The sequence below is a fragment of the Balaenoptera ricei genome, chromosome 9 (genome assembly GCF_028023285.1).
Source record: "Balaenoptera ricei isolate mBalRic1 chromosome 9, mBalRic1.hap2, whole genome shotgun sequence".
Classification (NCBI taxonomy): domain Eukaryota; kingdom Metazoa; phylum Chordata; class Mammalia; order Artiodactyla; family Balaenopteridae; genus Balaenoptera; species Balaenoptera ricei.
The window spans coordinates 27052826-27070343 of record NC_082647.1 but is presented as its reverse complement, the minus strand read 5'-3'; the positions used below and the strand labels follow the sequence as shown (position 1 = coordinate 27070343).

General features: G+C 39.7%; 1 protein-coding gene across 1 annotated transcript; it reads right to left on the bottom strand.

The window, feature by feature from the left end:
* Positions 1-2398: 2398 nt before the first annotated feature.
* Positions 2399-17282, bottom strand: GPR37 (G protein-coupled receptor 37). The gene is made up of 2 exons (XM_059932661.1): positions 16208-17282; positions 2399-3405 (listed from the first exon to the last, which is right to left on the bottom strand). Exons 1-2 carry the CDS (start codon positions 17231-17233, stop codon positions 2587-2589), a joined length of 1845 nt encoding a protein of 614 aa, XP_059788644.1. The 5' UTR covers positions 17234-17282; the 3' UTR covers positions 2399-2586.
* Positions 17283-17518: the final 236 nt, after the last annotated feature.

The window sequence follows — 17518 nt, the reverse complement described above, 5'->3', positions numbered from 1 at the left end:
ATATACTGGGAATATGCTGCCTAGAAAGAGAACAGAGAAAGCCAAACCAACAGAAGGTAATTGAAGAGGATTTAAAAATGCAAGATGAATTCAAATCATCAGGAAGAAACCTCAACCTGTTATCTTGGAGAATCCTTGACGATCAGGAAAAGTCCATCTAATTTTTAAAATGACAGGGAAGGGTAGGAGAAGAAAATTTCTTGATAGAAGTATTTTAAATATTTCTCAGAGGAATCAAGCTGCCTACAAAATATTTTTCAGTTCAGGACCAGGTATGAATGCGGGGAGCAGAAGCTGCTATGCCCCACTGCTAGTGAACACATTGTATGAGAGTACGGGGGACAGGGAGGGCAGGGCTTCTCATGTGAACACAGAGCATCTGGAATGCCAAAGACATAAAGCCATACCTTTTTATCATATGGTCTCACATATTTTCATCAGTATTCTTCATGAGGCTTCTATTCACACATAGCATAGGAAGCAAACTGGACTATTTATTTATTTATTCTTCAGTCACACCCCAGTATGCCTTCTTCTATTCCTCTGCTTAGTAATCTCTCTCCTCCTGAAGTGTCCACTTCTCGCACTGCCTTTCATCGACTCCTTCTGAAGGTCTGTCCCTCCAGGTACCCCAGAAAATCTTTCATGACTTCCTCCCATCCGAGGCGCTCTCCCTGAATTATCACAGAACTTTACACCCTCCCAACCGGTCCCAGCTTACATCATAATTGTTTACATATGTGTCTTATTCCTTTCTTCTCATCCCACCCCTGTCTGCTTTTGTAAAGTCCGACACTAAGCTCTATTTACTTTTATTTACTGCAGATTATAACACAGAACCTTTCCTACACCATATGCTCAATCAGTTTCTTGATCTATAAAGTTGACTAAATATCATGAGAGACACTGTGGAATTATAACTGTTGATCTGCTCAGCAGCCAAAAGCTAGTTTAGGCATCCTCAGTTGTTTTCCAAAGACCTATTACAGGGAGCTGTAAGAGGACAATGGTGCCTTGTTTTTATTCTTCCTCAAACCCCTTAGAATACAGACAGTAGGGGAAAAAATCCCTTTGAAGAGTACTGGACTGGGAAAAAGGAGATATTCTGGGCACTGTCTTTTAGTTAATCTGGGTTTCATGCAGAAGACCAGTGGTCTGAATTAAGTACGTTTAATTTTTCTAGTACTAAAGTTTAACGATTTAAAGAACATCATGTTATATATAGTCTGGAAGAAAGAAAGTACCAGTTAAGCTGAATAGTACAGAAATTGACAAGCAGAAAACACATAGGGCAGTTTCTAGCCAGAAAATTGGGTTCCCCTATATGATTTTTCTGAAGACAGCAACATTACAACCACACTGTGTCGTTCAAGTCACTGCCTCTGCCATCTGATTAGGCATGTGTCCCACATGGCAGGCATCCTACACAAGTGCTTTAACTTGAACTCCTTAAGGGGTTCATATAATTCAAATGGAGAGGGTTCGTTTTTTGTTGGGAGTTTATGGAATATCAACTTAAAGGTAGTATTTGAATATTCAAGTGTTCTAATCAAGATGTATGAATATTTTATTATTCCACTACTGTAATTTCTTAAAGAAATTAAGTCACACAGATTTAATCAAGTTCATTTTTTAAAAGGAGAAAAATTAGAATTCAAAGTGCTTCACACAGAATTCATGGTGCTCCAAAGGTCAGTGTTTAGATGAAATCAGATGACAAGTGGGTTGCTTTTTAGTCCTTGGTTCTGTTCATAATTCTTCATGGGAAAACCTGTAGCTCTACATGCTAGTTCAGAGGTGAATTTTTTTTAAAAAAAGATAGTTTCTTCCTACTCTGCTGTCTATCTATTCATATTTTATAAATATTTGGAAGTAATTTTATATCTCCAGCTGAATATTAAAAATACAATTTTTTAAACATACAGTATAGTTTTATGAATCATGCATATAAAATAGTACTGTTAGGAAAATGTCTTTATATCATAGTGATTGCCCACCTTAAAGGAAAATAGAATTATAAAACAATAAGGCTGATTTTAAATGTGCATAGAATCAGTAATTGTGTATTTAAGGCAATTAAAAGATTTATTGAATCTTGGTTAAAAGTAGATTGACAATGACGTTAAAGAATAAAGTGTAATTTATTTGGTGCTACTTTGTGAATGCTTCTTAACTACAACTCACCTCACGATACCATATACAATATACTTTCGATCACAACTCAAACATAAAATAGCCTACAAAATCACATGGCTATAATCAATATACAGTGATTATATTTTTAAAAGAACAAAAGAAAGTTAGCAATTAATTAAGGTGCAGTCACTTTTTTCAAATAAAATATTAGCACCATACCAGATAAAATGATCTAAAACTATTGGCCTCCTCATACTTCTTAAATAACTAAATATAAACTTTTTTTTTTTTCGAAGCACAGATATTAATTTGCAAAATCAGTTCTACAGTAGTTAATATTTCTCTCCTTTTTTGCATGTTTTCCCACTAAGGAAAAATACGAAGTAAAAACTTTCACAGGATATGAAAATGAAACAAATAAAGAAACCTAAGCAAACCAAAGGCTGTGCTTCAGCAATGAGTTCCAACGGACGCGAACGTGGACATATCCCGGCGTATGGTACTGAAAGGTGACAGCTCCAGTTCTGTGGTGTATTCGTTGTCATTGTCGTCACTGGTCACCGTGGAAGACTTCTGGATGCAGTCATCACAACAGCAGCAGCAGCACTCCATAAAGGCCCGGCTGAAGGGTTTGCAGAGACAGAAAAGTAGGACAGGGGTCACACAGGACTTAAAGAACAAAAGGAACTGGCTGATGATGTTAAGAAGGTCCATTGTCTGCTGGGAAACCCCTGTAGCCATGTAAGCAGTAACAATGTTGCAGATATTTTCAGGAATAATGCAAAATCCATATAAAATGGTCAAAGCCACGACTGTACAGTTCATCTGGCTTTCTAGCTGAATCTGCCGCTTATTCCCCCGGGTACAGGCTTTCTCGGCTTTGCGGATTTTCCTTGCAGTCACTAAAGAGCAGGTGATGGTGAAAAGTGTGGGCAAACAGAAGTAACAGCCGAAGTACCACCAGAGTCTGGCGCTGTCGTAGGTGAGCGCTAGAACATAGATGGTGTCGGGGAGATCCGGGGAGATCTTGATGACGCAGCGTTCCGCGGGGGCGCGCCCGCTGAAGCCCGGGTCCTCCTTGCTCAGCTGGCGGAGCGCCACTTCCGGCAGTGCCAACAGGAGAGCACCCACCCATATAACGGCAAGTTTGGCGGTTGTGGAGGAACAGTTTTCTATCATTTCGTAGTACATCTGGACGTTGGTGGCCGCACGGAAGCGGTCTATACACAGAGCACATAAGGTGAACGTAGTAACTCCGAGAGAAGCAGCCTGCGGGAGGAACACAGAATATATTTTTCCTGGGTCATCTCTGAAAGATCAAAACGTTAGGCAATAAATACAGATGGGCAAAAAGTACGGAAAAAAAAAAAAGAAAAAAAGGAAACGATTTCCTGGAATGAGGCATGAGTAACCGGGTTGGTGACTTCAGCTGAATCATTGTAAGGACAACAAATAAAACTAGAAGAAAAAAAAGAAGAAGAAATATAGTGGTTCAGGGTCATGGAGCCAAAAAATATTAAAGCTGGAAGGAGCCATGAAGATCAGCTAGGTCATAGTCAACTTAGAGGGGCGAGGTGGTTGTCAAGTCACAAGATAAACACAGTAATCATCTGGGAGCATCAGATTTACCCCACTGTTTGGGGGGAAATTAAAATAACTTCATGTTTAATAAATAGAGTCTTTATTTATATATTTAAACAAGGACAATGGATAGGATGTAAAATGTTCATGAGGGTTAAGATAAACCAGGAGACTAAAAGAAAGTTCCCTAGGTGGATGGATGCTTTGGGGTATACCCCAAATACCTGCATTCATTCTCCCCTGCCCGCTAAGTGGGAATGTTTAAGAAGCACAAGCATAAGTCATGCCTTGGCAAAGGGGCAAGGAAATATATACATACATACATATATATAATATACATTAATGTCTACATATTTAGAACTCGAAGGGATCATGTTGACAAAAGGAAAACCATTTGTCCTAACAATTTTAGTACTCAAAACATTAGTTGTTTATTTACTACATTCAAGCTGTCACTCTCCCCAGAACGATGACAACTTGCCTTGTGGATTCTATGAGAGTTCCAATGTCAAATAATCTCTCTTCTTACACACTACACATTAGTCAGTGTCTACTAGTTCTCATGTGGGAAATAAGGACACTGTATCCACGTCCTGACTATTCTCATAACTTGGTGGAGACAGTCTGAAAATGAGATATAATGAGGGGTTAACTGTTTGAAAAGCAAAAATGAAGCAAAATATGACCAACAAAGTCTAGATCAGGGCAAATCAAGAGGACACGGTTGAACTTATAACCACAGTTCTTGTACTACAAAATTCATGAAGTTTCCCATAAACACGGGTGTAAGAAACATCAATCTAATATGCCTGCCATGAAAAAAGAGTCATCTCTACATTCACCTTTTTAAAATTAACTTTCAACTTAGTGAGTTGTTTGACTTGATGGAAATATATTTTGCATCTCTGCTAGAGACTCAAAATAATTCTAAAATTGAAGTCCACACTGTGCAACTGTCTTAAAATCAGATTTTGTTTTAATGTCAGTAATTTTTTTAATGTCATAGTTTGAATGCAGATCTGACAAGGATGTGCCATTTTCTAAAGGTCTGCATCGAACAGTATTATTGGGAAATTGCTGTATTTTATTTTACAGATTTTTGAAAGTTTTAATTTACATATTAGCTTTTCAGATGTTTTGATTCATCTCTCTATAAGACTGTAAAACAAAAACAAAAAAATTCTCGTGCCATCAAATGTACACAAATCCTCAGCAAGGCTTTCTGCACTGTCTTCACTGAGGCAAATCTTGTGCATGTTTCCTTGTCACTCTGTATCCTGAGTCAGTCCACAAATACAAAGCTACAAAAGTTTATGCTGTGCATTCTTTTTAAATTATGAATAACATTTCTGATAAAAGGACAGCTTGGTGATTTGAAAATACGAGACTCTGAAGAGAAGCAATCTCTTAGAGGCTCAGAACATCTATGTGCTTGGTAATTTTCTATCATTCCTTACAAAGAACGCACAACACACAGGAGATAGCGTCTTCTCCCCAACTAACCTCTTTAATTTTAAATCTAGAGATTTAAAATCTGGACCAATTATCACAGGAGCTAGCATTTGCATACCTATCTCCAAGTCTGTTACAAAGCATTTCATGAGAGGTAATAGCAAAGAACAAATGAATGTGGGTGGACAGGTACCAAGACAGGTGTGTTAGATTACCACTCCTTAGATATCATAAACGGTGCTGCACATCCACTCTTAATTAAAAGATGTTCACTGCTTCAAAAAGCAAAAAAAAAAAAAGGGGGTGGGGGGGGGTTCTAGCTTCTGTATAATTCATCTCACAAGATTTAAAAAAAAAAAACAGGACAAATTTTAAGCAAGAGTAAGATGTGCCTCAATTTTTCGCTCAGGAAGCCTTCTATACTGTATCTTATTTGAAGACGCTCAGTTCTTCAGCCATACTCCCAAGGGCTTCAGTACTGAGGACCTCAAACATATTAGACGAATCATGGATTGAGGGAACCTTCCCAGTTGTCATACACAAATTTCAGGAAGCTCCTGTGTCCAGCTTCCTATTTTCAAATTGTACTTCTCTCTGATAGGATCCTCTGCAATTAGGATCCAGCTGAAACGGGGTGAACTGTCCAGGAAGGTCACAAGAGCTACAGAGAGTTGTTAAAGGAACCGCTGAGGCAAACACCGCCCCAAATGCAGATAGCACTTACTGCGCAGTTGCCAACAGCAACTACAGCCCAAATGCCAGTCCCACATAGCTACTCCCTCTTGCTGCCGCTGCCTGCAGTGTTATTACTCCAGATATTTTTCTGTAAATTCACTTATACACTTGATTTTATGATGTGAAAGAGCAAAAAGGGTACAAGGTCCCAGCTCAGTACTTTCCCAAATTATTTACAGGAGACTGTAAACCTTTGTAAAGGCTTAACTGCATGCCTCAGAAACTAATTGATAAAAATCATCTGGACAATGGGTGGTGGGCTAATTTCTGCCTACTCAGATAGGGAATCTATCCATGTAATTAGAATGCTAAATGCTGGGGTAACATGAAAAGATTTCTATCACAATTTTTAAATGTACTTGTTTACATACAGCTCATTAGAAATTCTACCAAGATGCATGGTGCGATTATATACAGTTATAAAACTGTATCATGAAGGCTGGATCTTCTGCATTTAATGACCATATCTGATTGCTAAAATTCAATATCACTAGGAAATACGCTCTTGGGAGTAAAGCAGTTAAGCATTAGCTTAGATGGGTAGTTCTTTGAAGCAATATTCTGAGAGCTGGAATGAGTGAGATGCAATCTGTTATTAATTAAACTGCAATGGAAGGAATAATGAACATCAACAAAAGCAGAACTGTAAACACTTTGAATAGACAAGACTATTAATTGTGAGAATCAAGATCAGAGGAAAGCTGGAAGCAGAAATCTTTAACTAGTGAGGAAAATAAGGTACTGAGAATTTTGAGGGGATTGGCATCAAAATACAGACACTAGAGAATCGAAATAAACAAAATAAACAAAATCTAAAACAAAATCTAAACAAAATCTAAAATCTTTTCTTCCAACAGCAATATTCTGCTCTTCTTTGTGGCCTGGAATAACAACAGTAAAGCTACTTCAGCCCCTGTCCAGTCAACATCCAGAGTGGTAAGGCTGTGGGCAGCTGTGGTCACCTGTGGTCACCTGCAGCGTTGCTTCAAGGCACTGGACAGGCACAGGGCAAGTGGAGACACTCACGTGGGAAAGAGGCAGCTCCAGTGTCAAAATGTTCTCCTCACTGCTCAAGGTGCTAACTCAATACAAACATCCAGCCTTGAGGAAATCCTGGCCACCATCTTTACCTAGTACTATATTAAGTTCATTCAAAATGAGGTGAAGAAAGAGCACGTGGATACTTTATGAAAAACAGTCGGGACTTCCCTGGCAGTCCAGTGGTTAAGACTCCACGCTCCCAATGCAGGGGGCATGGGTTCGATCCCTAGTCAGGAAACTAAGATCCCACATGCCGCATGGCGTGGCCGAAAAAAAAAGAAAGAAAAACAGTCATCTATGGAACTCCTGTTTTAGCTATTGCTCCATTTCTCAGAAGCTTACTGCAGACAGACAAATAGGAAACCTTTATGAATGAGGTTAAGCTATGAAGGTACAACTCATACCAAATAAACAGTGTCTTTTGCTAAACCCTCTGATCTACATCAGTGATAACACTGATGGGGAAAGAAAAGACCGATGTACTTCCAAGCAAAAATTCTTTCATATGAAATCAAATCTACATGCTTAAGTGCAGTGAAGTGGCTGGAATACACTGATTTTTATAAAACAGGAAAATTTCTAACCAAAGTCATGACAACTTACTCTAGCCTAACTTATATTTTACCTCAAAAAGACGTTTAAGTGCATCTATTTATGTGCTGTCCTTTGTATACAAGTAACTCTCGAAACAAGGGCGTTATTGTTAACAAAACCCATTCATTTGAGCCATGAATGATAACCTATTATAAGTCCATGGTTAGAGACCTAACAATCGGTCAGGAAAAAAGCACGAGGAGCACAGGGTAGAGTTTCCTTTGAAACTCTAAATGGCTTGAGCTTGTGTGCCCTGGCTTCCTCTTGCATTTTCCATATCCTTATCCTTGCAACACTTCAGGGCAACTTCCCCACCAGAGACACTTCTTTGAGCAACAGTGGAGACAGCATGTTTCTCAGAGCCCCTGTTTATCAGACTGCTGCGAATGAGATGGCCTTTATCAAAAGGTCTTCATTTCAGAGTGCATGCAAATCATCACACTTGCATTAGTGTTTCCAAACCAAAATATAGAGTAGGAGAGATTTGTCTCAACCCTCACAAGGACATACACATCTCTGAAATGAAACAGAGCCCTTCATGGCCACTCTTCCACCGTTGAAAAGAAGGTTTCTTACCTTTATCAGTATCACCGAGATTTAATCTGATACAGTCACATATCATAAATATCTATCTATTTCTATTATATCCAGGCTATTTCATCTATATGTGATTTCCAATGAAGATATCAACTGTCATTATTGCCTCATTTTCAACTTTCCTCCCTTTTTTTTTAAACTTGATAACATGCTCTTACTTATTTAAAAAACAATGGAGACTATTTAAAAGCCAGTATATCATCCTAAAATTTGTCTTGACCCTATAAATCTTTCTTTACCTTTATAGTCCCACCTTGACATTCCTACCAATGACAACTTCTGACTTCTGTAGAAGTACATTCCTTTTCAGTTAAAAAAAAATAATCATTTTACTACAACTTATCTAAAATGTTATAATTTAATTATAAATATGCCAATGCTCATTAGTGCAAAAATGCAAATGAAGCAAGATTAACATCATTTGTCCTAAAATGGAAGCCATCTATTGGAATCAACAGGTCTTAAAGCATTTATATATTCCATATTTATTCTCAATAATTAGAAATTCATTTCAAAATGTAATATTTCCCACAAGCTCAAAGTCCACATTTCAACCCTTGATATTATTATGATGTTTCTAATCAATCTTAAAATGAACTGGAATTTCTGTTTTGCACCTAAGGGTTCTGACAAGTTTCCAAAGAGCAGTAACAAATTTTCACCTATTTTTTTCTTGTGACTAATGAAATTGATTTGCATGATGGTGAACCTAAACTAAAGACAAAATCAGAGTTGGCCTCATCCATTTGTGCTTGGGTAATTATGAGAAACCACATTTTAAGACAAAATTTCTCTGTTCTTAACCAAAATGCCATTGTCGGTAGTAGGTTAAGGAAGTACCCTTTTTTTATTCATTCCTCTTTCAAAGGCAAGTATCTCTAAATTTCACATCTTACTGTGAATTAGTTAACAGATGCTTTTCCTCTATAAGAGAAATCCGAACCAAGGAGAAGACAGTAAAGGTAGGAGGAAAGTTCCCTGAAGGCAGGGAGTGACGAGAAGGGAGTAAAAAAATGGCAGCCCTGCGTACAGTCACAGACCTAATTGAAACGACTCATTCTAGGCTAGGATCAAGTCAGTGACCTTGGCATCATTCACGCTATCAACCTTTCAAGTGTGCTGACAGGGCACATTGAAAACCATCATAAATTCACAAACTGAAAGTGTTCTGTCTCAAGAATAAGTCTGGAATTGTGATGATATCCGGTTCTTCTGGAGGTTTTGTGGAAAGTATCTGTACCTACTTTGCAAATGGAAAGGGCCCATATTTGAGGTTGTAGCAATTCCATTCTCCACTCAACCTTGAAATTATAGGTGAGATCATCTCTTCTGGTGCAAAGAATACCATTCTCATAAGGATACTTAAGAGTTAGTCTTGGCAACAAGGTTGAGTTAATTATGGGACCTTGGCAGGTCAATTTGTGGTTAAGAAAAAAAAAAAAAGACAGAGGATCCCTGGAGGATGGACACAGAAATGCAGTGCCAGAGACAAACCTCCCTGCATAGCTGTCTGCCCACCCTCTCCCCACACGGTCCACATCCCAGACTCAGATCCCTGTGCTTCCATTGGGACACTGTTAAACCTAGTTGCAGCATGTAGGAAGAGCTATTAAAGGTGGGATCACTCTCTCAAGGCCCATGCAGTACAAGCGTGAAGGGCAAGGTAGACCCTTACTTCCTCAGCCTTGGGTACACTCATAAGCTCAGATCTATTTTGCTTCTGTGGAAATATTTGCTTCTTTTTCACTCTTGAGAGATATTTTGTTGATATAACCAGATACGCTGGCAGCCCTCAGGAACTGAGGATACGTCCTCACTTTGACTGTGGGCTTGAGAAATTAATCCAGTTCTCAGGAAGGTCCATTCTTTATGCTTCCCTTTCCCCGACTCTATAATAGGGTCTAAAGTATCTCCCTCGTCAGCCTTTCTTCCTATGTTCTCTAAGGTCAAATCAAACGATAGGTACTTTTAGAGATTTTCAGAAGAAAAGGACTCAATTTAATGTACTGTTATTACATTGCTAATTAAACAATTCATTTAAATAAACTTTAAAAAATTTGATTTACTTAATGTCCTTATGGCTAATAAGGATGACTAATTCTAAAGCAGAAATGGTTATCTCAGGCAGTGTGTTCTAAATAATAATTTAATATTTAATAATATTTAGAATAATTCTGTATTCTAAATGAAATTTCTAGGACTGTCCCATCTGCCCAATTGTCTTGTAGACCTCCTATCCCAGGAAGAATTGAGAAAACAAGAATTAAAAGACTTTCATAGTTGTAACTTTTCACCATGGCTCTAGGCTGTATGCATTTATGAAAACTAAGCGTAAGACCATGCTTGAAAAAGAATGAGAGGGAACACAGTTTTCACTTGAATTTCTCCATCTTTGGTCATAACTAAGTACAAATGTGAGCTGACCCATTCCAGAGCCATGCCTGAACTTCCATAACACCTTGTTTAAGCCTCTTTTATAGTATTCATCACACTGTAGCACATGATTTCACCTGTCTATAATAGCAGTATCATATCTATGTTACTCATCTTTGGAAACTTTTTCCTCTCTTTCCCTTCTTCTTCCACTCCTGTTCCCTCCTAACATAGTATCTAGCATAGCAGAAAAGCCCAATAAATGTTTAATGAATGAATGGATAGTATATAAAGGAATGAATGATGACATCTATGGAAAAGAACTATAGAAAATAATGAATTATACAAGCTGTTCTTTAATCAGTTATTGGGTGCTGCTGTTTTGTGTATAATCCTTAAAAGCTGAATGCCAACTAATATCTCTAGAAGGCAAGTAAAGAAAAATCCATGTTCCTGTTTATACTTCATTGGCAAGCTTTAAAAAAGGATGACATTCTTATTACAATCAATAGTCAAGGAAATTATTTGAATTTCACATTTGAATATCATAAAGCTTTTATTTCTTATGTGGAACCCAAACTCAGTAAACTTCACCGTACACTGTTCATGAATGGAGTTATACATAGGAGCACACTTTATACTTTTTTTGTTTTCTGCTGGAGTTATCAGCCAAATACTGTCACTTGCATGGGAATGTGAAAATTATTATAAAGGGATTAATAGGAAGTCATACACTATTTGTTAAGCACCATTCTCACACAGTGTGTCTATTTTCCCTGATAGTATTATTAGCAACTTTCAAGTGGCTCACAAAACTGTGTTTCCACTTAAAAGTCTATCAGAATACCCAATGGCTAATCCACCCCTCAAGCAAATTTACTGTCTGCCATGATCAATGTGCTAGTACTTGAATCTAGGAGTTTTAGGGAAATCTGTGTAGACTCACAAAACTGTATAGCAATATCATCTTCAGCTTCAGTACCCTTCTTTTCGTATCTGTCAGTGCCAACTACAATCTAAGACAATGAAAAAGTCATTTGCTCACTCAGTTTAAATCCAGTATTTCTAAAGCCATTGGAGAATCTGGCTTTTTTCATCACGAAAGATTCTAGACCTTTCACAAATCATCCCTGGTCCAGAGGCCCTGGTGAGATGCTTTCCCTTTATCCACTCCCCACCCTCATGCAGGAATCTTGTATCCCAGGAAAATAAAAATACAGTTAGATCTGGGGTTAACTTAGAACTATTTGAAGCCTTCTTCCTTCCCTACCACTCACCATGAAGCTTTGAGTTCTTTAAACTAAGGAGCTGTCTATATTATTCAAAACGTCCAATTAACATCCAAATGGAAATAAATAGTTAGCAGTGGATCTGGATCACGTGATACACTGACTCTGGTTGGCTTTCATCAAATAATTAGCAGAGAGCTGTTCTAGTAGCCACATTCAATGCCTGAGTTATTTGGCTTTAACCATTTTTTAGATCCCTAAGAGAATGGTGTGGTAGGGAACTCCTCTGCCATTCTACTACTGCAATCTACACCCAGACCTCCATATCCAACCCACATCTACACGCTCTCTCTCTACATACAACTATTGCTTTGAGTATAGTTTTTTCTGGTGACTCTCTGACAAACCAGTTTAAAATGACGTGGCTGTTAGGATGGCCACCATCCACCCAGATTTCCTTCTCTCCTATCCCCCTTTCCTACCATTCCGTCTGCTTTATGGGACTTATCACTAGGCCACAGAGACATCATAATCCTGGGACAGAAAGAGAGAAATTATCAACTACAAATGTTCCTACTGTGTTCCCACTCATAGCAGTATTATAATAAACCTCTCTTTCTAGAGGGAGACTCTGGAAGCTGGGTGTTCTCCTTAAGCTTTGGTCAACAAATTGAAATAAAAAGAAGAGTTGAATGCGAATTGCAAAGACCTATAATTTCTGCTGAAGAAACACCTATTTTTCTACACAAACCCAACTCTACCCCCAATTCTACTTCCTCCTTAAGATTATGCTAATACTCAAGCTGTAGAAAAAACGAACTGTGGTAGAGCAGGAAAAGAAGGCAAAGGAGAAGATGGGAGAGAAAAATTGTAAAGATCAATAAAAATTAATCGTGGTTAAAATTTTTAAGTAACTAAGAAAAATTTAAAAATAAAAACATTGAAAAAGGCAAAAAAGACTACTAGAAAAATGGTAAATCACACATTATAAATCAATAAGAAGGTGTGTGGTGGGAAGAAAAGAATATCCAACAAGTAAAATAAATATAAGAGACTAGAAAGTAAAGAAAAGGCAAAATCTAGATAATAAAGGAGATAAAATGTCAAGTAAGTTTCAGAAGTCTTGTGGTCAAGAAGAAAAAGATTTGGAATGAGGGTAAATCAGGGAGAAAGTTTTCAAAAAGATTTGCAATGTCCTCCCCAATCTAGAACACTTTGTGATTTTTAAGAACATAAAATATAACCTATGTATCTTTATTTGATTATTAAAATAATCATGTCTGGCACATGAAAAAATGCCATTGTCTCAGATTATTGCAATTTTTTAAAATTTAATGAGCTACCAACTATGGAATCTACGGGAAACGATGAAATTTAAGAATATAAAGAGCTACAAATTTCATCATATAACAAATGATGTTAACGGGGCTTATTGTTTTTCCTGTCTGTTGGATACAAAAATCTTTCTAAAAGATGCCAAGGAGCAGAAAGAAAAAGAAAACACTCACTGGACACTGTTTTGCCTCATAGATGTTTGCCTACTAAACAAATATCAACATCAAGTGTTGAGAACAAGGGTCTGGTTGCCATTGACTAAATATGTATACGTAGGATGGTCATTTCTCTTTTCTGAGTGTCATGTGTCATCTTTAAAATGAGGGGGTTGGGTTAGAATGCCATCTGGTTCTAATTTAACGTGGCAATTCAAAAGCCACTGTAGTGGCTGCTATGGTTCCCCACCCAGATTGCTTCTTCCCAAAAGTCCTTTAGGAATGAAATGCTGATCTCCCCCAGCTGCTGGGACTATGGGTGGTTGATGGCTCTTAGCTGCATCCCTCTCTAGGAATTGCCCTTAACCAAAGAGATCCACCCAGCTCAAGGTTATGCCCCCTTCCTGGGAGCAACTTGCATCCAATGACTGGTCTGTTAGGGGCTATAAAGGCTGGGCCGTCTTGCCTCCATTCAGGACCTCCCTCTAGGACCACCCCAGCCCTGAGCTCCCTGTGGTGTCAGCTGAGGTCTCTGTGGCATCTGCATCACAGTTCAACGTCCCTCTCTGCCCAGTCCTGCTTCCTTCATTCCCTAACAGGTGTTGAACCTGAGCTCACACCCCAATAAACTTCCTGAAGCAGATCTCCATATTAGCATCTGTTTTTTTTTCAGAAACCCAACATGGAATAGGCATTAGATCCCTCTTACTTCTGTGAAAACAGCAGTGCCTCCTGGAAGTAGAAATGCTTTATTCTGAGATTTGGATTGTCCTCATAATCAGGAAGTATGGAGCTGATACTACTGTCTGATCATCATTTTCAGAGTATGATGAAACATTATAGAATTATTTCAGAAGACTAGGATTAGGTATGAATACAGAAACACTAAATCTTAAGGTTTTTATTCATTATTCTAACAGTAAAAATGTACATTATAGTTTAATTTTTCAAGAAAAAACAAATGAGTGAATCTTTTTCTCCAAGCCTTTGCTTTTCCAGGGGGAAAAAAGAGCCTAGTACCAATAATTAAAAAATAGAAAAGGGCTATGAAGAAGGGGGGAAATAGAGAGTAAAAAATAATAATTGTTTTTCTTAAGGAGCTGAGAATTAAATTTAAAAATGAAATACAAATGAAAGTATACATTTTTTAAAATCCTCAGAATTAGAGAGAAAGAAAATTAAAACACATACATGATAAATACCATCACTCAAAACTCATAGGTCTCATTAAACTAGCCGAAGTTTGTATATTCTTTTCTGACTTTGAATGGGATTCTTTTCTTTTAAAGTTTTTTTTTCAAGAACTTTGGTAATTTTTTTCTTTCCCCAGTTTGTTTTTTCTGTCCTTTTTATTGCTTTTCCCTCTAAGGTATAATGATTTCATCCTGTCCAGTACATTTAAAACAAGCCAGTATGCTTCCCTCTTATTGGAGGTAACTCTCTTATTCACTTTATAGTTTACTTTTGTCTCTTTTTTGCATACATCAATTTCTTCTGCATTATTCAAACAATCAGAGAAATCTTAAATTGAAATTGACCTTGAAAAGGCAATTGGTAGACACATATTCTCTTCCATAAATTTCACTTCCTTCTCTGCAATTCAAAAATGAGCTGTCTACCAAGTATTTCAATGTTTCGGAGCTACTTGGAGCTTGGCAACAAGAGAAATCCTAGATCTTGGTAAAGCAGCAACAGCTGATTTAGCAAGCATGGAATGATCCTGCATCTGATTCCTGCCAGGATAACAGAGGGTCTTATTTACAGTCTCTTGCCTTGGCCCTTCTAAGTAGGTATGGTTTTCTGTTTACTTGTCCCCTAGCATTAGGCCCTGGAACAATGTTGAACATAGTGTCACTGGCCCTGGTGCCAGACAGGATCAGGGGCTCTGGAATATTTACAGTTTCCCTTCTTCTGCTTCCATAAACGAAATGGGCAGTGTGAATGGAGTAAATCAAGGGCCAGCTGGCTAAAAAGACAACTGGCAACAAAGCACTTGGGCTCCTTCCAAGAGCTGGTGTTTAAAAAAAATGCCATTTAAAGAGCAAATTCCAACTACCATAATAACGGTTAAGGACACTAGCTGTAGGATGTTAACAGTCAAATTTTACTCAAAGATTTTCGTTTCCAAAGTTTGGAACCTATTATGTGTCCCCTTCTTCTTAAGAAACTGTCTAGTCTTGGAAAAATAGCCAATCCCTTATACTCTAACAAACGACAAATATATACTATATACTTTGAGAATGTTAAATAAATTCTGTGCCATGATGTACAAAGTGTTATTTTTGCTTAAGCTCATTCATACAAAATAAATAAAATGGTTACAAAATTGAGAAGGAAAAAAAGAGAAACAGAAATGACATACGAATTTAGGTGGGATAGCATGGCAGACAGCCAGACAAACTAACTTGGGAGGTTACTAATATATCCAGGCCAAGTGACAAACAAAGAAAAGCAGATTTCTTTTGTTAAATAAACTATTACTGCAATTTTGATATTTAAGAAGAAATGTGATAATATCCTTGGGGAAGAAATCATATTGGAGCACTAGAAACCTAGTAGATAAGTGATGCAGGGGTTTTTTTTCTTGCTAGGTTCTAATAATGACAGTCATGGACTGGCTACTTATTAACTCTAGAATCTCTGATAGTCTCCAAGTCAGAAATCTATATGTATAAAACCATAATTCAGAGAGATAAATTTAAAATCTAAACAATTCTATACATTATGAGATCATAATTATTTCCCAATCCTGGAGCAGATGAGTTTGAAAGTGAGTGGACAAAGCTGCTCAGGTCCGCCCCTGTGCCCAGTATGTAAATACCAATGTCTATAAATGATTGGCAAGAGAAATGAGGGAGGGACCCTGAGAAAAAGTGAAGGGCTTCAGCAGCCAGGTAGGTGCGTGGAGCAGCCGGTCTGATGCTATCAATCCCGGAAATGAATAAAGCCCGTAGCTTGAGACCCCCTGGACGGCATTACCTCTACATAGGGCACGACCTTGCAGGAGAAGTCCTCCAGCAGCCACTTCTTGGTCAGCTCGTGAAAGATGACGAGCGGAAGGCAGAAGAAGATGATGAGAAAGTCCCAGAAGGCCAGGTTGGCCAAGAGGGAGTTGGAGATGCTCCGCATGTAGTAGTTGTGACACACGATGCACATCACCGCCAGGTTGCCTATGATGCCGGTCCCGAAGATCACCACCGACAAACACATGACCGCATAGGCTCCGTATGACTCCTGGCTCAGTGGGTAGAAAGGGTTCTTCAGTCGCAAGCGCGGGTTCGTGCTGTTCCCCCGCCGAGGACCCCCGCGTTCGTGAACTCCTTCAAGGGAGGACCCATTCAGAGCCAGCGCCCTGCCAGGGGGTGCAATCGTCCGCCCTTCGTGCCCCGACGGTCCATTGACCGTCTTGGGTTGGGGGTCGTGGTGGGAACCCTGGAGTTTCCCGGCTCTCCTTGGCCAATAATAAAGGTCGCTGGCTCCGGGTTCCTTCCTCACACTCTGCTCCTGACTGCGCCCAGAAATGCCAGCGCCTCTGGGACCCTTCTCCTTCTCCTCTGAGGTGTGAAGGAAGAGTTGGAGAGCCGTGGGGTTCCCTCTCCCCAGAGTACCCGGGGGCTTCTGACCCCGGGCACCTTTCCACCTCCAGGCGCCAGGTGGTCTGGCTGGAGGTCCCGAGGGCTCCGCTGCCGACGCCTCCGCCCCTCCGCCCGCACCTGGGTCACCGCCGCGGGACGCGGGTGGGTCCCATGAAGGCGCCAAGCGCACCGCTGCCTCCAGCTCCTCCTCCCTGGGCGCACGGGTTGGCAGAAGGTCTCCTGCAGAATTTCGCGGTCCCCAAGCGTCCCTGCTGCGACGCTGGATCAGTGTAGGTGAACAGCTTTCCCCCAGACAATTTTCGTTCCCGGGCGCAGGGGCGGACCCGAGGACAGGAGAAGCGGAAACCTCCAGCAGTAGCAGAAGCAGCAGCCGCGAGGTGCGGGCGAGAGGCGCGCCCGCGGCCCGCATGGCTGGGCGAGGGCGCACCCGGCAACGGCGGCTCCTGCTTAGGACCGACACCTGCTGCCAAAGTTGCCGCTGAGAGTTAGACACATGTCACATACTAACCCCCGCCCCTGCAGCGGGGGACGGGAGATTAGGGGGAGGTTGGGGGGATGGGTCTTGGGGGGTCACAGCCCTTCCCCTCTACAATCCTTCCTCGTTTGGTGTCCTGTGCATTTCTCAGCCCAAGCCAACCCGAGCGCTGCGTATCCCCAAGATTCAGAGAGGGAATCGCTGCTGCCGGTGGCTGGC